The sequence below is a fragment of the Triticum aestivum genome, chromosome 6B, assembly GCF_018294505.1.
Source record: "Triticum aestivum cultivar Chinese Spring chromosome 6B, IWGSC CS RefSeq v2.1, whole genome shotgun sequence".
Taxonomy (NCBI): domain Eukaryota; kingdom Viridiplantae; phylum Streptophyta; class Magnoliopsida; order Poales; family Poaceae; genus Triticum; species Triticum aestivum.
In genome coordinates, this window is record NC_057810.1 from 147,613,714 (window position 1) to 147,638,962 (window position 25,249).

At 43.3% G+C, this 25,249-nt stretch overlaps 1 protein-coding gene across 7 annotated transcripts; it reads left to right on the forward strand.

Moving 5' to 3' along the window:
• The first annotated feature begins 242 nt into the window (after window positions 1-242).
• LOC123136254 (uncharacterized) lies at window positions 243-1,856 on the forward strand. 7 transcript variants are annotated; one of them, XM_044555596.1, is made up of 4 exons: window positions 243-680; window positions 767-825; window positions 1,371-1,558; window positions 1,651-1,856. In XM_044555596.1, exons 1-3 carry the CDS (start codon window positions 559-561, stop codon window positions 1,517-1,519), a joined length of 330 nt encoding a protein of 109 aa, XP_044411531.1. In that variant the 5' UTR covers window positions 243-558; the 3' UTR covers window positions 1,520-1,558; window positions 1,651-1,856. The 7 variants fall into 7 exon arrangements, with proteins under 7 accessions (XP_044411531.1, XP_044411528.1, XP_044411525.1 ...); XM_044555593.1 differs by having other exon boundaries at window positions 767-809; XM_044555594.1 differs by having other exon boundaries at window positions 245-680; window positions 767-862.
• Window positions 1,857-25,249: the final 23,393 nt, after the last annotated feature.

Here is a 25,249-nt window from a genome sequence, read left to right on the forward strand (position 1 = left end):
CTGGTTACTCCATTTGTTTGATCGGCACTCGCTGACGTGTGGGTCCCGTCGCGGGTGGGCCGCATTTGTCAGCGACCGTGTCTGTGGCTCCGGCGCGTCCGTCCCATTGCGTGCACCAGCGGTAAATATCCCCATGCCACCGCATGTTATATCCTGCCCCGCCGAGGGTATTTTGGTCTTTTCGCTTCCAGGGTCGTGCGTGGCTTGCGGTGGTTGGCTCGTGCGGCTATGGGGTGGGGGAGGGCGGCTACCTATCCTTTCGTGCTCTCATTCGTCCCCCTTGTCTCCTTCTCCTATCCCAAACCTAGCCGTCGCATCGCCCCGTCCCGCTCTCCCGTGGTCGCTCGCCGCCGCCCGCACTGGCGCCGCGACCTTTCCTCTCTTCATCGCGCCGCCACCTTCCCTTCTCCTCCGGCCTCGCCTCTTCCTCCCTTCTCCTCCGGCGCCTCCTCCCAAGGGAAGTGAAGGGAAGGATCGAGTGACAAGGTGAGGCCCAAATCCACATCGGCATCAGCGCTTCGTCGTCGACTTCATCCCCGACCGTCCTCCAGGTAGGCCATGGAGGTCCGGTCCGGCCCGGCAGCGGCCATGGATGGAGACGCCCAAAACCCTAGCCCTCCAAGGACGTGCGCCGGCTGCAGGCCATCTCCGGCGAGCTCATCCACGGGTCTCCGACTATGGTGCGTGTGCATGATCCCTAAATCCCCTCTCTTGTCGGTTTCTTAATCTCCCCTCCTTGTGATTCCTTGGTTTGTTTTGTGTGCAGCTGCTCCGATCTGGAAGAGGGGGTGGAGCTGCTACTGCTGCAGGTGAACGAGACACGAGGTCTCATGGCTGCTCCCTCCTCCTACCCCTTGACGTGGTGAACTCCACCCCCTCTTCCTACCCCCTGCACATCTATCTTATTTTGATTGCAATTGTGGTTCTGGACACAACCTGGTGGTGATTGCTATTGTGCAATCTCATTCAGTTTTAATCAATACACGTCTTGTTTCATTTTGAATGTGTGTGCAACCAATCAGATTGCTATTGTGATGTTTAATGCTTGTTGGCTGCTTGTTGTTAACTAGGGGAAGAAGAAGAAGAAACCTTATCTATTTGATTTGAGGAGAATCATGTATATTTCTTTCATTAGAAGTACCACTGCTTGTATTTGCGTGTTTCCAGCAGCCATCTATCAAAAAAAGCTACAGTTTTGGATTGTTGATTTAGCGGCATCAATCATTAATTGTTCTGCTATGTATGTTCTTAACTATGACTACTCGTTTAGGCGGCCCTTAGGTTAATATGGTCTTGGTTCTGGGTGGATCTCCGACTATTTGTTTCTTCATCTCCTATTATTCTGATTCCTGTGTTTATTTTATGTGCAGGTTGCTCTGATGAGGACAAGCTGCTTCTGCAGGTGGACGGGCCCTCATGGTCGCCACACTCTCTCATCGGAAGTTGGCAGGAGAAGCATCGGCCGCCGAAGCAGACGAGCCGAGCCATTAGTGGCTGCATCTTTGACATCCTTTCCTAGCATGCTCGCCAGCGTACGTTGTCCACTGGCAGTAGCAAGGTACATCTCTGTCGTTTCCTCCATCGAGTCAGTGCATGCCCGTGGCGAAGCTTATATTGCATCATGGTGCAGGATCTGGTTATATGGTGCAGGATCATGGTGCAGGACCCAGGCCACTCAAACTCAAAGCATACTAACAACCAGGCCTGGAGATATAGTTTGCACAATGTTCTGTTCTGCCATATGCCATTTTGATATGGCTAAAATGTTAGCTTTTGATATGTGTCAGAATTATGTTGCCCCACCAGCCTGAAAATGTGATAAATAAAAGCCTACAGTGCTCATTTATTTGTATTTACAGGCTTCGTTGTGCATATGATTTACTCTTTGTTCCATAAGATCACATTTTGGTAGTGGTGTAAGCTGAACCTTGATGTTGTTGCTGCTGTATTCTGTAATGGAATTGTTAGATAAGGTAGTTAACTATCTCTAGCCATAGGTCTTATAGTGGTGCAGATTCATTTTCTCTGCTAGGAGTTTACTTAATTACAGAACATTCCTGAATAGTTACATTAAGCTAGCCATGTTCCCAGTAAGCTCAGAAATTTCCTGGCATACACTTGACACCAGTTATCTCTCATATTTCCCTGATTTCCATAGCTGTGTTGTATCCCTTACATGTTGTTTTAGTCGGTCTTTGCGATTGGTTCACTTAGAGGCTTATTTAGTTGTCTGGTGATTCTCCTCTACCAAGCAGCAGGCCCAAGGGAGTTGTGATTTAGTCATTGGCTATGGTCATTGGTATGATAGAAGCATTACACAGTGCATCAATGATAAAGCTACTGTTCTCTCAAACTGGTAATATTGTTCTGTTTTCTTGGATGATGTGAAGTTAACTGATGGCCATGCCAGCATCAACTTGGTTTATAGTAGGTTCATATGCATGTATATTGATGTATTTCCTTTCTAACAAATTTTTAGTGATGCTTACTGCATTATTACATAGGTTAATGTCACTTTCTGACTTCATTCATTCAAGGTGGATGCTTCTTTTGTATTGTTATTGTCATGATCTGTGTCTGAATAAATGAATGTGTTGTAACTGAATGTTCTTTTGCATTTGTAAAACAATATGTTGTTCTATTTTCCATTAGATGCTGTAGAATTGCCTGATTTGCTGCCACCAATGAAAGGACATTGTGACCTCTATCACAGGTGGCTTGATGATGCACATCTATGAATATTATGTTAGGTAACGTAGTAATTTCAAAATTTTTCCTACGCATACGCAAGATCATGGTGATGATATAGCAACGAGAGGGGAGAGTGTATGTCCACACACCCTCGTAGACCGTAAGCGGAAGCGTTAGCACAACGCGGTTGATGTAGTCGTACGTCTTCACGATCCGACCGATCCAAGCATCGAACGTACGGGGCCTCCGAGTTCAGCACACGTTCAGCTCGATGACGATCTCCGGCCTCTGATCTAGCCGAGCTCCGGAGATGAGTTCCGTCAGCACGACGGCGTGGTGATGATGATGATGTTCTACCGGCGCAGGGCTTCGCCTAAACTCCGCGACGATATGACCGAGGTGGAATATGGTGGAGGGGGGCACCGCACACGGCTAAGGAATGATCCGTAGATCAACTTGTGTCTCTATGGGGTGCCCCCCGCCCCCGTATATAAAGGAGCAAGGGGGGAGGCCGGCCGGCCCCTTGGGCGCGCCAAGGGAGGAGGAATCCTCCTCCTAGTAGGAGTAGGACGGGTAAGGAAGGGGGAGAGGGGGGAAGGAAAGGGGGGCGCCGCCCCCCCTCCTAGTCCAATTCAGACCAGAGGGAGAGGGGGCGCGCGGCCCACCCTGGCCGCCCCTCTCTCTTCCCACCAAGGCCCATGTGGCCCATTAACTCTCCCGGGGGGTTCCGGTAACCCCCCCGGCACTCCGGTTTTCTCCGAAATCATCCGGAACACTTCTGGTGTCCGAATATAGTCGTCCAATATATCAATCTTTATGTCTTGACCATTTCGAGACTCCTCGTCATGTCCGTGATCACATCCGGGACTCCGAACAAACTTCGGTACATTAAAACTTATAAACTCATAATAAAAACTGTCATCGTAACGTCAAGCGTGCGGACCCTACGGGTTCGAGAACTATGTAGACATGACCTAGAACCATTCTCGGTCAATAACCAATAGCGGGACCTGGATGCCCATATTGGTTCCTACATATTCTACGAAGATCTTTATCGGTCAAACCGCATAACAACATACGTTGTTCCCTTTGCCATCGGTATGTTACTTGCCCGAGATTTGATCGTCGGTATCCAATACCTAGTCCAATCTCGTTACCGGCAAGTCTCTTTACTCGTTCCGTAATACATCATCTTATAACTAACTCATTAGTTACAATGCTTGCAAGGCTTAGGTGATGAGTATTACCGAGAGGGCCCAGAGATACCTCTCCGACAATCGGAGTGACAAAACCTAATCTCGAATTATGCCAACCCAACATGTACCTTCGAAAACACCTGTAGAGCACCTTTATAATCACCCAGTTACGTTGTGACGTTTGGTAGCACACAAAGTGTTCTTCCGGTAAACGGGAGTTGCACAACCTCATAGTTGCAGGAACTTTGTATAAGTCATGAAGAAAGCAATAGCAGTATACTAAACGATCAAGTGCTAGGCTAACGGAATGGGTCATGTCAATCACATCATTCTCCTAATGATGTGATCACACTAATCAAATGACAACACATGTCTATGGTTAGGAAACATAACCATCTTTGATTAATGAGCTAGTCAAGTAGAGGCATACTAGTGACTATAGTTTTGTCTATGTATTCACACATGTATCGTGTTTCCGGTTTAATACAATTCTAGCATGAATAATAAACATTTATCATGATATGAGGAAATATATAATAACTTTATTATTGCCTCTAGGGCATATTTCCTTTAGTTTCCCACTTGCACTAGAGTCAATAATCTAGATTACATAGTAATGATTTTAACACCCATGGAGTCTTGGTGCTGATCATGTTTTGCTCGTGAGAGAGGCTTAGTCAACGGGTCTGCAACATTCAGATCCATATGTATTTTGCAAATCTCTATGTCTCCCACTTGGACTTGGTCCCGAATGGAATTGAAGCGTCTCTTGATGTGCTTGGTCCTCTTGTGAAATCTGGATTCCTTTGCCAAGGCAATTGCACCAGTATTGTCACAGAAGATCTTCATTGGTCTCGATGCACTAGGTATGACACCTAGATTGGAAATGAACTCCTTCATCCAGACTCCTTCATTTGCTGCTTCAGAAGTAGCTATATACTCCGCTTCACATGTAGATCCTGCCACGACGCTTTGTTTAGAACTGCACCAACTTACAGCTCCACCGTTTAATAAAAACACGTATCCGGTTTGCGATTTAGAATCGTCCGGATCAGTGTCAAAGCTTGCATCGACGTAACCATTTACGACTACCTCTTTGTCACCTCCATATACGAGAAACATATCCTTAGTCCTTTTTAGGTATTTCAGGATGTTCTTGACCGCTGTCCAATGATCCACTCCTGGATTACTTTGGTACCTTCCTGCCAAGCTTATTGCTAAGCATATGTCAGGTCTGGTACACAGCATTGCATACATGATAGAGCCTATGGCTGAAGCATAGGGAACATTTTTCATTTTCTCTCTATCTTCTGCTGTGGTCGGGCATTGAGTTTGACTCAACTTCACACCTTGTAGCACAGGCAAGAATCCTTTCTTTGCCTGATCCATTTTGAACTTTTTCAAAATTTTGTCAAGGTATGTGCTTTGTGAAAGTCCTATTAAGCGTCTTGATCTATCTCTATAGATCTTGATGCCCAATATGTAAGCAGCTTCACCGAGGTCTTTCATTGAAAAACTTTTATTCAAGTATCCTTTTATGCTATCCAGAAATTCTATATCATTTCCAATTAATAATATGTCATCTACATATAAAACTAGAAATGCTACAGAGCTCCCACTCACTTTCTTGTAAATACAGGCTTCTCCAAAAGTCTGTATAAAACCATATGCTTTGATCACACTATCAAAGCATTTATTCCAACTCCGAGATGCTTGCACCAGTCCATAAATGGAACGCTGGAGCTTGCACTTTGTTAGCACCTTTTGGATCAACAAAACCTTCCGGCTACATCATATACAACTCTTCTTCTAAAAATCCATTAAAGAATGCAGTCTTGACATCCAATTGCCAAATTTCATAATCATGAAATGCAGCAATAGCTAACATGATTCGGACAGACTTAAGTATCGCTACGGGTGAGAAAGTCTCATCGTAGTCAACCCCTTGAACTTGTCGAAAACCTTTTACAACAAGTCGAGCTTTATAGACAGTTACATTACCATCAGCGTCAGTCTTCTTCTTAAAAATCCATTTATTCTCAATGGCTTGCCGATCATCGGTCAAGTCAACCCAAGTCCATACTTTGTTTTCATACATGGATCCCATCTCAGATTTCATGGCCTCTAGCCATTTTGCGGAATCTGGGCTCATCATCGCTTCCTCATAGTTCGTAGGTTCATCATGGTCAAGTAACATGACTTCCAGAATAGGATTACCGTACCACTCTGGTGCGGATCTTACTCTAGTAGACCTACGAGGTTCAGCAGAAACTTGATCCGAAGTTTCATGATCATTATCATTAGCTTCCTCACTAATTGGTGTAGTCGTTACAGGAACCGGTTCTCGTGATGAACTACTTTCCAATAAGGGAGTAGATACAGTTATCTCATCAAGTTCTACTTTCCTCCCACTCACTTCTTTCGAGAGAAACTCCTTCTCTAGAAAGGATCCATTCTTAGCAACGAATGTCTTGCCTTCGGATCTGTGATAGAAGGTGTACCCAACAGTCTCTTTTGGGTGTCCTATGAAGACACATTTCTCCGATTTGGGTTCGAGCTTATCTGGTTGAAGTTTCTTCACATAAGCATCATAACCCCAAACTTTAAGAAACGACAACTTTGGTTTCTTGCCAAACCACAGTTCATAAGGCGTCGTCTCAACGGATTTTGATGGTGCCCTATTTAACGTGAATGCGTCCGTCTCTAAAGCATAACCCCAAAATGATAGCGGTAAATCAGTAAGAGACATCATAGATCGTACCATATCCAGTAAAGTACGATTACGATGTTCGGACACACCATTTCGTTGTGGTGTTCCAGGTGGTGTGAGTTGCGAAACTATTCCACATTGTTTCAAATGTAAACCAAACTCGTAACTCAAATATTCTCCTCCACGATCAGATCGTAGAAACTTTATTTTCTTGTTACGATGATTTTCCACTTCACTCTGAAATTCTTTGAACTTTTCAAATGTTTCAGACTTGTGCTTCATTAAGTAGATATACCCATATCTACTCAAATCATCTGTGAAGGTGAGAAAATAACTATATCCGCCACGAGCCTCAACATTCATCGGACCACATACATCTGTATGTATGATTTCCAACAAATCTGTTGCTCTCTCCATAGTACCGGAGAATGGTGTTTTAGTCATCTTGCCCATGAGACACGGTTCGCAAGTACCAAGTGATTCATAATCAAGTGATTCCAGAAGTCCATCAGTATGGAGTTTCTTCATGCGTTTTACACCGATATGACCTAAACGGCAGTGCCACAAATAAGTTGCACTATCATTCTTAACTCTGCATCTTTTGGCTTCAACATTATGAATATGTGTATCACTACTATCGAGATTCAATAAAAATAGACCACTCTTCAAGGGAGCATGACCATAAAAGATATTACTCATATAAATAGAACAACCATTATTCTCTGATTTAAATGAATAACCGTTTCGCATTAAACAAGATCCAGATATAATGTTCATGCTCAACGCTGGCACCAAATAACAATTATTCAGGTCTAAAACTAATCCCGAAGGTAGATGTAGAGGTAGCGTGCCGACCGCGATCACATCGACTTTGGAACCGTTTCCCACGCGCATCGTCACCTCGTCCTTGGCCAGTGCTCGCTTATTCCATAGTCCCTGTTTCGAGTTGCAAATATTAGCAACAGAACCAGTATCAAATACCCAGGTGCTACTACGAGCTCTAGTTAGGTACACATCAATAACATGTATATCACATATACCTTTGTTCACTTTGCCATCCTTCTTATCCACCAAATACTTGGGGCAGTTCCGCTTCCAGTGACCAGTCCGCTTGCAGTAGAAGCACTCAGTTTCAGGCTTAGGTCCAGACTTGGGTTTCTTCTCTTGAGCAGCAACTTGCTTGCCGTTCTTTTTGAAGTTCCCCTTCTTCTTCCCTTTGCCCCTTTTCTTGAAACTAGTGGTCTTGTTGACCATCAACACTTGATGCTCCTTCTTGATTTCTACCTCCGCAGCTTTTAGCATTGCGAAGAGCTCGGGAATAGTCTTGTTCATCCCTTGCATATTATAGTTCATCACAAAGCTCTTGTAGCTTGGTGGCAGTGATTGGAGAATTCTGTCAATGACACTATCATCAGGAAGATTAACTCCCAGTTGAATCAAGTGATTATTATACCCAGACATTCTGAGTATGTGTTCACTGACAGAACTATTCTCCTCCATCTTGCAGCTATAGAACTTATTGGAGACTTCATATCTCTCAATCCGGGCATTTGCTTGAAATATTAACTTCAACTCCTGGAACATCTCATATGCTCCATGACGTTCAAAACGTTGTTGAAGACCCGGTTCTAAGCCGTAAAGCATGGCACACTGAACTATAGAGTAGTCATCAGCTTTGCTCTGCCAGACGTTCTTAACGTCGTCAGTTGCATCAGCAGCAGGCCTGGCACCCAGCGGTGCTTCCAGGACGTAACTTTTCTGTGCAGCAATGAGGATAATCCTCAGGTTACGGACCCAGTCCGTGTAATTGCTACCATCATCTTTCAACTTTGCTTTCTCAAGGAACGTATTAAGATTCAACGGAACAACAGCACGAGCCATCTATCTACAAATAAACATAGACAAGCAAAATACTATCAGGTACTAAGTTCATGATAAATTTAAGTTCAATTAATCATATTACTTAAGAACTCCCACTTAGACAGACATCTCTCTAGTCATCTAAGTGATCACGTGATCCAAATCAACTAAACCATAACCGATCATCACGTGAGATGGAGTGGTTTTCAATGGTGAACATCACTATGTTGATCATATCTACTATATGATTCACGCTCGACCTTTCGGTCTCCGTGTTCCGAGGCCATATCTGCATATGCTAGGCTCGTCAAGTTTAACCTGAGTATTCCGCGTGTGCAACTGTTTTGCACCCGTTGTAGATGGACGTAGAGCTTATCACACCCGATCATCACGTGGTGTCTGGGCACGACGAACTTTGGCAACGGTGCATACTCAGGGAGAACACTTTTTGATAATTTTTAGTGAGAGATCATCTTAAAATGCTACCGTCAATCAAAGCAAGATAAGATGCATAAAGGATAAACATCACATGGAATCAATATAAGTGATATGATATGGCCATCATCATCTTGTGCTTGTGATCTCCATCTCCGAAGCACCATCGTGATCACCATCGTCACCGGCGCGACAGCTTGATCTCCATCGTAGCATCGTTGTCGTTACGCCATCTATTGCTTCTACGACTATCGCTACCGCTTAGTGATAAAGTAAAGCGATTACAGGGCGTTTGCATTTCATACAATAAAGCGACAACCATATGGCTCCTGCCAGTTGCCGATAACTTCGGTTACAAAACATGATCATCTCATACAATAAAATATAGCATCACGTCTTTGACCATATCACATCACAACATGCCCTGCAAAAACAAGTTAGACGTCCTCTACTTTGTTGTTGCAAATTTTACGTGGCTGCTACGGGCTTAGCAAGAACCGTTCTTACCTACACATCAAAAACCACAACGATAGTTCGTCAAGTTGGTGTTGTTTTAACCTTCGCAAGGACAGGGCGTAGCCACACTCGATTCAGCTAAAGTGAGAGAGACAGACACCCGCTAGCCACCTTTAAGCACGAGTGCTCGTAACGGTGAAACCAGTCTCGCGTAAGCGTACGCGTAATGTCGGTCCGGGCCGCTTCATCTCACAATACCGCTGAACCAAAGTATGACATGCTGGTAAGCAGTATGACTTGTATCGCCCACAACTCACTTGTGTTCTACTCGTGCATATAACATCAACGTATAAAACATAGGCTTGGATGCCACTATTAGGTAACATAGTAATTTCAAAAAAATTCCTACGCACACGCAAGATCATGGTGATGATATAGCAACGAGAGGGGAGAGTGTATGTCCACGTACCCTCGTAGACCTTAAGCGGAAGCGTTAGCACAACGTGGTTGATGTAGTCGTACGTCTTCATGATCCGACCGATCCAAGCACCGAACGTACGGGGCCTTCGAGTTCAGCACACGTTCAGCTCGATGACGATCTCCGGCCTCCGATCCAGCCGAGCTCCGGAGATGAGTTCCGTCAGCACGACGGTGTGGTGATGATGATGATGTTCTACCGGCGCAGGGCTTCGCCTAAACTCCGCGACGATATGACCGAGGTGGAATATGGTGGAGGGGGGCACCGCACACGGCTAAGGAACGATCCGTAGATCAACTTGTGTCTCTATGGGGTGCCCCCCGCCCCCGTATATAAAGGAGCAAGGGGGGAGGCCGGCCGGCCCCTTGGGCGCACCAAGGGAGGAGGAATCCTCCTCCTAGTAGGAGTAGGACTCCTACTTTCCTACTCCTACTAGGAGGGGGAAGGAAGGGGGAGAGGGGGGAAGGAAAGGGGGGCGCCGCCCCCCTCCTAGTCCAATTCGGACCAGAGGGAGAGGGGGTGCGCGGACCACCCTGGCCTCCCCTCTCTCTTCCCACCAAGGCCCATGTGGCCCATTAACTCTCCCGGGGGTTCCGGTAACCCCCCCGGCACTCCGGTTTTCTCCGAAATCACCCGGAACACTTCCGGTGTTCGAATATAGTCGTCCAATATATCAATCTTTATGTCTCGACCATTTCGAGACTCCTCGTCATGTCCGTGATCACATCCGAGACTCCGAACAAACTTCGGTACATCAAAACTTATAAACTCATAATAAAAACTGTCATCGTAACGTTAAGCGTGCGGACCCTACGGGTTCGAGAACTATGTAGACATGACCTAGAACCATTCTCGGTCAATAACCAATAGCGGGACCTGGATGCCCATATTGGTTCCTACATATTCTACGAAGATCTTTATCGGTCAAACCGCATAACAACATACGTTGTTCCCTTTGCCATCGGTATGTTACTTGCCCGAGATTTGATCGTCGGTATCCAATACCTAGTTCAATCTCGTTACCGGCAAGTGTCTTTACTCGTTCCGTAATACATCATCTTATAAATAATTCATTAGTTACAATGCTTGCAAGGCTTAGGTGATGAGTATTACCGAGAGGGCCCAGAGATACCTCTCCGACAATCAGAGTGACAAAACCTAATCTCGAATTATGCCAACCCAACATGTACCTTTGGAAACACCTGTAGAGCACCTTTATAATCACCCAGTTACGTTGTGACGTTTGGTAGCACACAAAGTGTTCTTCCGGTAAACGGGAGTTGCACAATCTCATAGTTGCAGGAACTTTGTATAAGTCATGAAGAAAGCAATAGCAGTATACTAAACGATCAAGTGCTAGGCTAACGGAATGGGTCATGTCAATCACATCATTCTCCTAATGATGTGATCCCACTAATCAAATGACAACACATGTCTATGGTTAGGAAACATAACCATCTTTGATTAATGAGCTAGTCAAGTAGAGGCATACTAGTGACTATAGTTTTGTCTATGTATTCACACATGTATCATGTTTCCGGTTTAATACAATTCTAGCATGAATAATAAACATTTATCATGATATGAGGAAATATATAATAACTTTATTATTGCCTCTAGGGCATATTTCCTTCATATTATGATGATAAGAAACAATCATCCATATGCTTATAAAACACTATGTTGAAGGAAATATGCCTAAAGGCAATAATAAAGTTATTATTTATTTCCATATTTCATGATAAATGTTTATTATTCATGCTAGTATTGTATTAACCGGAAACATAACACATGTGTGAATACATAGACAAACATAGTGTCACTAGTATGCCTCTACTTGACTAGCTCGTTGAATCAAAGATGGCTAAGTTTCCTAGCCATAGACATGAGTTGTCATTTGATTAACGGGATCACATCATTAAAGAATGATGTGATTGACTTGACCCATTCCGTCAGCTTAGCACTTGATCGTTTAGTATGTTGCTATTGCTTTCTTCATGACTTATGCATATTCCTATTCCTATGATATTATGCAACTCCCGTTTACCGGAGGAACACTCTGTGTGCTACCAAACATCACAACGTAACTGGGTGATTATAAAGGTGCTCTACAGGTGTCTCTGAAGGTATTTGTTGAGTTGACGTATTTCGAGATTAGGATTTGTCACTCCGATTGTCAGAGAGGTATCTATGGGCCCTCTTGGTAATGCACATCACTATAAGCCTTGCAAGCAATGTGACTAATGAGTTAGTTGCGGGATGATGCATTACATAACGAGTAAAGAGACTTGTCGGTAACGAGATTGAACTAGGTATTGAGATACCGACGATTGAATCTCGGGCAAGTAACATACCGATGACAAAGGGAACAACATATGTAGTTATGCGGTTTGACCGATAAAGATCTTTGTAGAATATGTGGGAACCAATACGAGCATCTAGGTTCTGCTATTGGTTTTTGACCAGAAACGTGTCTAGGTCATGTCTACATAGTTCTCGAACCCGTAGGGTCCGCACGCTTAAAGTTTGGTGACGATCGGTATTATGAGTTTTTGTGTTTTTATGTACCGAAGGTAGTTAGGAGTCCCGGATATGATCACGGACATGACGAGGAGTCTCAAAATGGTTGAGACGTAAAGATCGATATATTGGGTGACTATGTTCAGACACCGGAAGTGTTTTGGGAGGTTTCAGACATTTACCGGAGTACTGGGGGGTTACCGGAACCCCATGGGGAGTATATTGGGCCTAATGGGCCTTGGTGGGAGAAGAGGAGGGGCGACCAGGGCAGCCGCGCCCCCTCCCCCTCTAGTCCGAATTGGACAAGGAGGGGGGCCCTTCTTTCCTTCTCCTCCTCTCTCCCTTCCTTCCCTTCTCCTACAACAAGGAAAGGTGGAGTCCTACGACTCCCGGTGGGAGTAGGACTCCCCCCTTGGCGCGCCCTTCTCCTAGCCGTCCGCCTCCCTCCCTTGCTCCTTTATATACGGGGGCAGGGGGCACCTCTAGACACACAAGTTGATCTGTTGATCTATCCCAGCCATGTGTGGTGGCCCCCTCCAGCATATTCCACCTCGGTAATATCATAGCGGTGCTTAGGGGAAGCCCTGCGTCGGTAGCATCATCGAGACCGTCAACACGCCGTCGTGCTGACGGAACTCTCCCGCAAAGCTCTGCTGGATCGGAGTTCGTGGGACGTCATCGAGCTGAACGTGTGCTGAACTCGGAGGTGCCGTACGTTCGGTACTTGGATTGGTCGGATCGTGAAGACGTACGACTACATCAACCGCATTGTGCTAACGCTTCCGCTTTCGGTCTACGAGGGTACGTGGACAACACTCTCCCCTCTCGTTGCTATGCATCACCATGATCTTGCATGTGTGTAAGAAATTTTTTGAAATTACTACATTCCCCAACATATGTTGTTCTTTTTTTATGGTGTTCCCTGTAAGTCTATGCTAAATAGAACATGTTTCTCTGTTGATTTTCATGTACCTCCAATAATATCCACATTATGAAGGAGCAAGGATCGTCACATTATGGTGCCATTGTTAAAGCCTGCTGCTTCCTTTGACCTGCATTGTTGCAGGTGATTCTCCTCTACCATTCTCTGTTGGCATTCATGTGGTTTCAGAATGAATTGTTTGTTGCCACAACTTAGTATTTTTATCCCCTGGTTTAAGTGTAAAAGTTCAGGTTTAAGTGGTTTCTACCTCCTTGTAATCTACTGCTTCGTTGACTCGGTTGTCCATGCCCAGTGTTTGTGACAATGATCATTAACGACTACTATCAACATATGTATGCTTTGTAGGTGCTCCATTTTTAGAAAAACTACATCTCTACAGTCATTTTCGCTTTAAGACAATGGTCATTATCTACTGCTTTATACGACGCATAGGTTATTGCACTATTAGTTTATCTTTTAATAAAATATGGTCTACTCTAATCTCTACCTCGATTATGTCATGTTGGGAGGCCATTCCAAAGGATTGTTGTGGCAGAATCGACTGATCTCAAACAAATTTCATCATTGTATTTTCATGAGATATGAGACATGAATCTCTTCTAATGATGGTTGTTGAGCCGTTGAGCTCTATGTTTGTTTTACCTGATATAATGTTCACTTTGCTTACTAGAACTATATAGGTTTCTTGCAAATCTACTATTTGTAATGAACTTGATACGGACATGTTGTCTTGGGCAACCATTGTGCTTTGCTTTGGGAACAAATTAAAAATTTATTCTTTGCCATGCACATGCAAATCAATTAGTTCACTACCTATACCTCAACTGCTTTTGGTATCTTCGTGGTCTGTGATCGACACTAAACTTACTACACGTGACTTTATCCTAAATTAGCATGGCTTATCTTATGTTGAATAGTAACATACTGCATATACAGTTTGCTGCTCCCCCCATATGTTTATTGATGGACAAAGCTAATCCCTTTGTTTTTCCAGAAAACGCAAAGGACCTTTGCGTTTCATTTCATTGAAAAGAAAGAGAGAACAAGCCTACTAGGAGGTGAGTTTTACAATGGCATAGGCCGATCAGTGTACGGCCAAGGATGTGGGCAGAACAACCCAGGGGCTAATCCCTTTGTTTATCATCAAATTTAGTGTGTTTATTGAATTGAAAAAATATAGCTCAATTGGCTACCTGTGCATGAATTAAAGTTTTCAGGACATTATTTTGTAGCAATGCATTTTACTATATGCAGGACATGCATCCTTAACTAAATTCATTTTTGTTTAATGTAGTTCTTTGTGATTTGAAAGCAACTGATGACTCAATATTAATCAGTGCACGGAGGGAACTCTTCGACACCGTGCCGGCGACAAGAACAGGGAAAATCCTGTCCACGGTGCCACCAATGAACATGGTACACACAAGCTGTCGGTCGCTTATAAATTCCATACTCCTGTAATATCAATCTAGGGTTCATCTTAGTGAATCTTGCTGTTCTTCGGGCCGTGTGTAAAAATACTGCTCGGTTATCAGTAGTAGTTGCAGTTCTATTGTTGCGAGTCTCATGGTCCAGTAGAACACCCTTTTCAGAGAGAATACTCCAGATCTATTGACTATGATTTACTTGTGATATTAATTTTTATTTAGTATGAATATTCACCTAATGAATTTATTAAACGATCTAAATACCACCTATTCATAGATTAACTTGTGCCACCGTTGATTTTTTTCTTACGTCTCATTCTTAATTTTTGAGGCTCACCTGGCACATTTTGTTTCCAAATGTATTATACTAATTGTTTGGCGTCTCATTAACTGACGAGATGGTCAGGCCAAAGGCTACGCTTAGTGTCGTTCTTGGTATCGTTGGTCTACTTGATGCAAAATAAAAGCACTACAGGAACTATGACGGTGCAATCGTCTTTTTCTGGCCGTTCCTGGTGCACTGTTTAGTTAGTCATCTTGCCTCTCTTGCACTTAACATTGTTTAATTAGACTTCTCACTATGATTATCCAGGACTTCTTGGCCTCTTGTTCTGATTAGCCTATCATTAAAGTTGGAAACACCAGAATTGACGCTTGCGCATGAGTGCGTACAGGTTGTTCTTAGGATTTTCTTTGTAGCAAACTCAATTGATTGTTGATACGGTTTCCTAGGCTATTGTTTTTTGTACAATACATGAAGCAATCTGCTCATGTGTGTGTGACTTTGTCTCATTATTAGGCTTTAGATTTTCTGCTGGTTTATCTTATAATTCATGGTAGCATTTGATTTTTTTTTTATCAATTGCCATGTCTCAGTTGTAGAACATGACAATAAGAGTCTAATAAAACTCTTGCACAACAAAGATTGCCGTCCTTTAGTTACCCAGACCTTTGTTTTTGTGGTATAAAACTAACTACTATCAACTTTAGTACTCTGGAAAATCATATAACTATTTGAAATTTCCTATAACACAGGCCGAGACAAGCATCGTAAGGATCCAGTTAGAATGATGATTGATATCCTGTTAGAGCATCTTGGGCTTCACAAGGCCATCTGAGACTCGGGCTCAATGAGAACACGATGAGGTACATGGAAAACTCCAGAAACACTATAGTGAAGGATCTAAACTATGACAGGCTGAGCAGAATGCAGAAAGACTTCTAAGACTCGGGATCGATGAGGCATTTGACATGATAAACAAGTGTCAAAGGTTACTTGTATGCTCTTAGATACATGAGCTCCTTCTCATATCAGCTTCATAATGTGATAGCACATGGCTTTCCTCCTACCGGTGTGGTGGATACATTGACAAACGTGACCCTTATGAATATTGAAGTGGTGGTACATAACCTTAAGGGCAGAAGCAATCATCTGTAGAAGAGGTTGCATGCCATAAAAAGACAATCTTTAGGCACAACAACATGAGGTGTTTGCACCAATTGATTTCTTCAAACCAAGGCCATGTCATTGATCATCTATGGACGTCACAGATCACCTATTCTAACTCTGGCAAGTACGCGATGATATATGACGCCACCAACTCTTGTGATGTACTGTGTAAACTACTGTGTGATCTCCCTCTCCTTTTGTGAACATGTCCCCTTGGGCACGTCTATTCATCCTTTTGTACTCAATATTTACGTGTATGAACATTGCATCCTTTAATTTATCCTATATATGAACATTACATCCTTCAATGTGGTGTATTATATTTTGGTATTCATGGATGATGTCTTGCTTTGGTTACGTATGAATGTTTCTTCTTTCTTTTATTTTGTTATCCTGATTCAATACGTACGTTTAGCCTGACTTTCTACTAACTTTGCCATTACTTGCTTGGGCACATCGTTGGACCGGCACCCTCCCGCCAAGGCGCGTTACCGATCTAGTATTCTTCAAGCAAGGATGAAAAGAAGTTCCTCACAAGAACATGGCTTGAGGTCGACACTGATGTACTAGTTACATTCAAGACCATCCCCCGCAACGAGCTGCCGATGATACTCCTCCTTCATGTTCTAGTCATCCTTCATGTCCTCTGAGAGGTTGAAGATGATGCTCGACGAGTTCTGGTGGTTTTTCTAGTCGTTTTTCTAGTTTTTGTAACTGAAGACACTGCATGTACGTGAGTGTAGCTTTTTCACCGAGTCGTTGAATAGTAACAAGATTGGGTGATGGACTAAGCAGTTGAACTTTCCTCGCCTTTAAATTTTGAAAATTTGAGGCGACACACTGACTTGACAAACAAGGCCTGCTTCCAGAAACTAGGCCACCTGGGAGTTGGAATTGATTGCATAAAACCACCACGTTAAAGGCTAGTTTTGCAAGAAACACTGGCCTACGGGTTTGTGCCCAAAAATACTGATTGACGACTATTTTTTTCTTTTGCAAAAAACGATGACCAGTCGTTTAGGACGTTTTCAGCATGCATAAAAACTTATTTTTTTAGAAACTGTTGATCATGTATCAGAAAAATGTTAATCATATATTTCAAAAATGTTAACTGTGTATAAAAATGCTCCTGATATATAGCGAAAATGTATGATGTGTATGAAAAAAGTAGTCATCAAACGCCGGAATTTGAAAAAATGTTAACCATCTATTAAAAAATGCTAAATGTGTACAAAAAATGTTCCTACTCTATATGAAAAATGTAGAATGTGTATTACAAAAATTTAAACATAAAAACGTCAAAATAAAAAATGTGATAGTGTACAAAAGTGTTAATCATGCATTTTAAATATTTTTGAATAGGTACTAAAAATGCTCCTGATATATACAGAAAATGTCAGATGTGAATATAAAATGTAGTCTTCAAACACATTTATTTTTTAAATGTTAATTATGCATTTTATAAATTTTAAACTTGTATACAACAAATTCCCGATGTATAAAATGTGCAAATGTGCATGAAAAATAGACATGTGTTAAAGAAAAACGGAAAGAAGAAAATGCAAAAACCGACGAAACAGAAGAAAGAAACAAACAAACACCCCACAGACAAAGAAAAACAGAAACCAGAAGAAAACCATGAAAACACATGCGAAAAAAACAAAAACAAAACAAAACCGAAGAAAATCAAGAAAACTAAGAAAGAAAAAAATAGAATTGAAAGAAAAATCAATAAAACAGAGAAATGAACAAAATAAATAAATAAGAGAAAAACTATTAAAAACCAAAATAAGACAAAGAAAATGATTAAAAAAAGGCAGTGAAGTAACAAACAATAAGCGATGTAAAAATGAACAAGAAATGGAAAAAATGCAGGAGCAAAATGTAGCGAAGGCTGCGAGCAAGCGAGCGCTAATAAACGGATCGGCCCAGTATGGAAATGAACACAGGAAAGCTACAGGCGAGACAGAATCCTATGCGCCATACACACCCCCCTCGCGAGCTGGGCGTTCGTATTGGTCGGCACATTTTCCGGGTTTTTTCCTTTCATTTTCCTTTCCTTTTCTATTTTCATTTTTTCTTTCTTGTTTTCCTCTTTATTTTTTTATTTCTTCTTCTTCACTTTTAGCTACTTTTTTTGCAAATTTTCTATTCAAATTCTTGACCATTTTTTTTTCATCAAATTAAAAATGTTCATCAATGTAAAAAAAAGTTCAGCTACTCATAAAATGTTCTCCGAATTCAATTTTATTCAACTTTTTTTAAAAAATGCTCATAAAATTCAAAATTTGTTCAGGAATAAATAAGATGTTCATCAAATTCGAAATAAGTTCATTAATTATATAAAATGTGTATGAAATTCAAAATTTGTTCGTCCATTTCTATAAAAATGTTCTTGAATGAAACTTTTGTTCATGAAGTTCAAAAAATACTCATCGAATTCAAAATTTGTTTATAAATAAAAAAATGCTCATCATTATAAAATTGCTCATAAAAAATGTTCATCAAAATAAAAAACGTTCAATAAAATAGAAAAAATGTTCATTCTTCTGAAATAGTGGAAGATTATTAGAACTTCTTTTGAGCATTCACAATTTTTGAAATTTTAGAAGCTTTTTAATCGACAATTATTTTAACACAAATAAATCAAAAATAGAAAGGGAAGTATAAAATAAAAAGTAAAAGCGAGAAAAAAACAGAGGGCGTCCAGGCCCGCAAATGGGCCAGGCAAAACTGACGCGCCATGGGGAAGGGAGGTGCACGTTCGCACGATCCCTGGCGCGCACCGTGCCATATAGGAGGGGGATTCCTATTTGGTGCTTTAGGCGCCCGTTTATATACATTTTCCAAACGGGCTCCTGAAGGCCCTCCGCGCTGGGACGGTCAAATTCCCGTTTCTGTTATCTGATTTTTTTTCAACAACGTAGAATAGTGCGCCTGTAGAGAATCGAACCGGTGACCTCTCTCTTTGAAGGACGCTTCCCTAACTTTTTTTAGAGCGGAGGCATCTGCCCGCCTTAGAATGACGCTTCCCTAACTACGCGGCCACTTTGCTCGTCCTGGACAGTTGCAACTTTTTATGTTTTCTTCTTTCTTTTTTCCTTTTTACCCTTTTCATTTTTTCTTTTTTCTTTTTTCTCTTCTTTTTCCTTATTTGATGAAAGAAATTCATTTTTGTGAACTTTATTTAAAATTGATGAACTTTTTCCAAACCGATGAACTATTTCTTCAAAACAATGAAATTGTTATGAATTTTTTTGAAATTCAATTATTTTTTTAATTTGATGAAGGTCTTTTCAAAAATGATGTACTTTTTTTCAAGTTTGATGAACTTTTTTTCAAATTTGATGAACCCTTTTCAAATTTGATCATTTTTTTCAAAGTGGATGAACTTTTTTCAAACTCGATATTTTTTCAAAATTTTCAACTTTTTGAAGTCCATGCACTAACTTTTAACATCCATTTTTTTCAACTCTGAAATCACCATTTTTTTCATTTTTCATTTCTTTTTTTCAAGTCAACTGGTGAATCGCGACGTTACAAATCGATTGATCGACCAGAAGCGGGCACGGGGAACTGGGGAGGGACAGTCAGCGATCTGGGTCGGCCCATGATTATCCGCGCGTGATCGCCAAGATCGCCTACCGGCGCCAACAACGCCGACTAGGATCTCCCTGTAGGAGGTCTCACTCGAGATAAAGAGGTTGTTTGAATCTTGCCCAAGGCAGCCTCGCCAACTCGTCGGCAAGCCAAATAATTGGTGAGCCTTTTGACCGCCTATTCGCGCCTTTGCCAACGATTTGCGTAAAAATGAACTGAAAGCGTGGATGGAGCATTGGCAAACCAAATACTTCCTCTGTCCAGAAATATTTGTCATAGAAATTGATGAAAATGGATGCATCTATAATAAAAATACATCTAGATACATCCATCTCCCTGACAAGTATTTCCGAACGGAGGGAGTAATTGGGTATCATCCAAACAGATGCAGGGTGTGGTGAACGTCAAATTTTTGGCTCGGCAGCCTATGGCTCAAAACCCAAATAGCACGATATAGCTCTCACACGGGGAGACATAGCCCTGTCAGAAAATGGCATTTCCTATTTGGCGCCACAGGCGCCAATTAACATGCATTTTTGTTATCTGGCGCCTGTGGCATCCGTAAATGGGCCGGCCCATCTAGCTGCCGGTTGACTATTTTCTTTTTGATAATTCTATGAACTTTTTTGAATATTGATGAACTTTTTTTAGATTTCAGCATTTTTTTCAGATTGATGAACTTTTTTGAATATCAATGAACTTTTTTGAAAATGGTTGAACTTTTTTTAGATTTCTGACCTTTTTTCAGTTTGATGAATTTTTCCTAAAAATACATGAACTTTTTTTGAATTTATATGAACTTTTTACGAATTTAATGAACTTTTTAAAAAATTAATGAACTTTTGCTAAATTGGATGAAAGTTTTGTTCGATTTGAATGAACTTTTTTCAAAATTGATTAACCTTTTTTAAAGTCATTACTTTTATTTTCAAATGGTGGAACCTTTTTTCTTTAAATCTGTAAACCTTTTTGGATTTCATATTTTTATTTTCGTAAAAAACTCTGGGGCAACACGCTAGTGGGCCGGCACATGCTAGCAACGCTGCAGGCGCCGGATCGTTAACGAGCGCCTGCAGCGCTGCATAGGAGCTCCCTCAGAAAATGCATGGTAGTATATGTTTGTAGCATGGTGCTAAAGTCCGGTTCTCGTTCGGCTCATGGGCCATGGTCCATGAGTAGAGTGCAAAGGTTTCGGCCGGACAGCGACTATGAACGGCATTTTCTGTACATGGTGGTCGACGCCGACCGCCCGTACACTGCATGCACCGCATCGATCCATCACGCTGAATGATTTGGAACGGAAAAAGTCCATTTTAAACCCTAAACTCGTAGACGTCCGGCGAAACGAACCCCCAAATCAAAATCCCGGTTGTTTGCACCGTGAACTATGCAATCCCGGTCTAAATCAAACCCTGACAAATGTCAACCGGGATTTATCTAGCTGGTGGGCCAAGGAGCACCCGTCCTCCGCGCTGGACCAGCCCATTTATTTTTTTTGTTTGCTCAAAAAAATTCATCTTTATTTTTCTGTCGCATTTTGCGGCAGAATCGCGAATAGCGTCAAACAGAAGAGCTTCCGCGTAGGGCTCGCGCAAACGGGCCGGCCTATTCCCAGGAAACGAGCGAACGTACGGAAAAAAATGGAACGAACTAAAAAGTTCTGCCGCTGGTTGGATTCGAACCAACAACCTATCGCTGGATAGCCGTGACGACAGCCAGTGCAACTAGCGATTGGGACCGGCATTAAAGCACAGCGTAATGTTTAAGTAGTATGATCAGCGGCAGATCCATTTTTTTAATCTTCGTTCAAGAAAATGAACAATGTTTTCTTGAAGAAATTTAAAACTCAACAAACTGTTAAAACGTGAACAACTATTGGAAACATGAACAAAAATTTATATACGACGAATGATTTTCAAATATACATTGAACATTTTTTAAGTGTACGATGAACAATTTTTTACTACACAGCAAACATTTTTTTGATATCCATTGGAATAATTGAAAACATATTATACATTTTCGTGATATACGATGAACAAAATTTTATACATTGAACATTTTTGTAATATAATCTGAACAATTTTTAACTACACATTGAACAATTTTGTGATATGCGCTGAAAAACCATTTAAATATCCATTGAACATTTTTTGTGATACACTGAACAATTTAAAATTGTGAACAAAATTTGAAAAAGTGAATAAATAGCAGCGACGGCAACCACACTAGCTACCTACTCAATACGTCTATATTGCAGCGCCCTTTGTGAATTTTTATTTCTCAAAGAAAAAAGATAAAGCGGGCCGGCCCAGCAGGGTGGAGGTGTGTGCCCTCAGCGAAATCCCAGCAATCCCGGCCATCCAAACGACTCGAAGGTTTGATTTAGACTGGAATTGCATAGTTCAGGGTACAATCGACCGGGATTTCGACTTGGGGGTTCGTTTCGCCGAACGTCTACGAGTTCAGGGTTTAAAATGGACTTTTCTCGATTTGGAACAGTCAACACAGCTACTGGCACCGTTACTTTTTAACCGACGCACTCTGCAAAATCCACAACAAAACTGGCACACAAAGCAAGATCGAGGCCGAAACTCAAACAACGAATTCACCAGACATGGTTCCGATCAATTGACATTCATACGCATGCCAAAACAAATTGAACGTCATACGAGCATGCAGTGCCATTACTTTGATTGCCATCACCAGAACTGCCAAGCTAAACCAGGTGTAACCGGCCTGGGGCCGCGCCATTAATCAGTAGCTTTGCGCGGGCCTCCGGCCGACATCACGGCGGAGACCTGCAGCACGGACATGTCGCCAGGCGCTTCGTACACGGACGTGACGAAGAAGGCGGCTTGCCAGAAGCCGGGGCCGGAGCCCATGGGCAGGAACCTCGCTCGCCCCTCGTCACCGAGCCCGAGCCCGGGCATGACGATCTCCACCATGCCGTTGCCCCCTGCCCCGGAGCGGGAGGCCGGGAACAGGGTGGACGCCACCACGGAGCCGCCTGGCGGGAGGCTATGCAGCCTCGCGGCGTCGTAGTCGGTGAGAACGTGGAGCGAGAGGCGGCGCCGTATCGCGGCGCGTGGCATGCGACGCGCCCTGAGCGGAACCATGCCGGCGTTGTCGACGGCGAGGACCGTGATGGGGGCGCTGTGCTGGTTGATGTCGTGCGCGAGGCCGGTGGACGCCAGCAGGCTGGTGAACTCGCCGAGGTCCGGGCGCGCAGCGAGGATGGCGGTGATGTTGTGGGCGGCGCCGTGGCACGCCGCCAGGGGCACGGACAGGCCGAACAGGAGGAGCAGGGCGGACGAACACTTGGCGGTGAGGAATGCCATTGTGTACTGCACTTTTGGTGTATGACAGAGGCGAGCGAGGATCTGAACCGTGGGTGCACCCCTGGTTTTATAGCAAATGGTGCTGGCTAGCTTGACACTCGAGTCCAGTACAAGGTGGTAATTGCTGCTTGGTGAGGAAATTAGTCACCGCGCAGGCTTAGTGTAGTGTTTACTTACTGCGAATCATGGGTCGCTTGGCGCTTTGACTTCGTACCGATAATAGAAGCGGAGCATATGGATTGGAGGGAGAGCACGCTCATTTAGGGCGACGTATGATGTGACTGTAGAACCACGACAATAGTAGCAAAGGGATCAAATTTAGAAATTTAAATCTTAAATCTTTTCCAAACTTAACTTGAAAATACAGTATTTTCAAGTTAAGTTTGAAACAGATCTACATGTACGGTCAGACAACAATGTCCGATTAAGCATGTACTCTAATCCATCACGGGATGGCCGCATGACCGAGGAAGTGAGGTGAATTTCATCTAGCTGAACTGGATTTCTTGGCGGTACACCGGCCGGCCAGCAGGTGTGCCCAGTAGGAATATGAATGATCACGAAGCAACCAGACCGACCATATGGCAGGCAGACCTCCGAGCCTCCGAGGAATGCTATGTACGTGCATGTTCGCTTCTTTTTTTCATAGTACTACGTGTCTCATTCATATCATAAAAATTAAAGTAGAAGTTACGTAAGGACCGACATGACAAAACTGAAAAGATAGAAAAACATCTTTGAGCTTGACACCAACGCCCATCACCCGCCTCCGGCACCACGACAGCAACCACCGAAGAAAAGAATGATGGATCACCTCCTCACCCGAGCTCGACGCGTCTCCATCGCTGATATGCAGCTTTGCGGACCTCCAAGGTGGCTCACCAAAAGTGAAGCCCTTACCGTGAACGAATCAGACCGGGGCAACACCCCGGACACGCCATCGAACTCCAGATATGGCACCCCACCGCGACTAAGGCGTCGCAGAAGGAAACCATACCTACCATACCTACCATCCACGAACCATGAACCCAACACATGTTTCGTCTTCCAGATGTCGTCTATGCAGACCACAATCTGCATCCGCTCCTGGAGTACCTCCCAAGCTCCGCGCCGATGCTGGAGCAAACATCGTCGCAACGACGGAGCCCGAGGACACAGGTCCACCACAAGGATGCCGCCGTCGCCACGCCATCCTTACTTGAACAGACTGGTTTCCAAATCCATCCTCAACCATAGGACCGATGGCCTTTTCAAGGAAGGATCCGAAGAATCTTTATTCAGCGTTGTCATTGTCGCCACCGAAACAAAAAGGATGAACAACCTAAAAATCTAAACTACAAAGAAGTAAAAACGATCCACACGCGTGGATCCGGCGTCCCCCTCACCACCGACCACCGAGGTCGCCGGCGGAGGGGAGCCGCCGGAGGATGGCGCTGGAAGATTGGATCTCCTGAAAGCGGCTAGGGTTCCAGCCGCCAGGTACAGGAGAAAAACGATTGGCTTGCACGTTCTGCATGTTCGCTTCTGTTTCTAAACATTGTTGGACGCTCTGACTGCACCCAGCACACTATCCGCGTTTAGGTATTCTTCGGGAGAAAAAAAAGACTTGGACGAGCACCACTAGCTACATGTACCAAAGTGGACTAGGCAACCTCCGGATACTAACATAGTAGTGCCATATCTTAGTCCACCACCCAGTGTCTAGCTATTTTCACCTCAGAGCAGTCAGAGTATCTCGAGCTGCGAATGTTCCGACTTATCTATGTGCTAAAGCGTGCTTGCACATTGTATGTAACGGAAAGCTGGTTTGATGAGACTCCCAGTTTCTTTGTGACCAGCCTTATGGTTGATTGTCCAAGGAATGCTCTTGTTTGAATAAAGCTCTCTGGATTGATTGCAAAAAAAAAAAAGCAGTTAGAGTATCTCGAGCCGAGCCCCCGGAACGCCCCCTCAGGTCACTTTTTTTGGCATCGGCGCATAAAAAACGTCCCAGCCACACCCCCAAAAGCCTACTTTCCGCCGGATTTGATAAAAAACACAACCGGCGATCCCACCCCAAACCCAGCCCCTGGGGCAGCTGGGGACGCCGGCGCTACTTTTTTGCCTCGTGTGGCCCACCTACAGCCACATCTTTCTCTCTTT

Excerpts from the sequence above, each read along its gene's own strand:
- LOC123136254 (XM_044555590.1), top strand. The coding sequence starts at position 559 with ATGGAGGTCCGGTCCGGCCCGGCAGCGGCCATGGATGGAGACGCCCAA. Across the intron at positions 681-766 it reads TCCACGGGTCTCCGACTATG|CTGCTCCGATCTGGAAGAGG; the intron begins GTGCGTGTGCAT and ends TTTTGTGTGCAG. Across the intron at positions 810-1,370 it reads TGGAGCTGCTACTGCTGCAG|GTTGCTCTGATGAGGACAAG; the intron begins GTGAACGAGACA and ends TTTTATGTGCAG.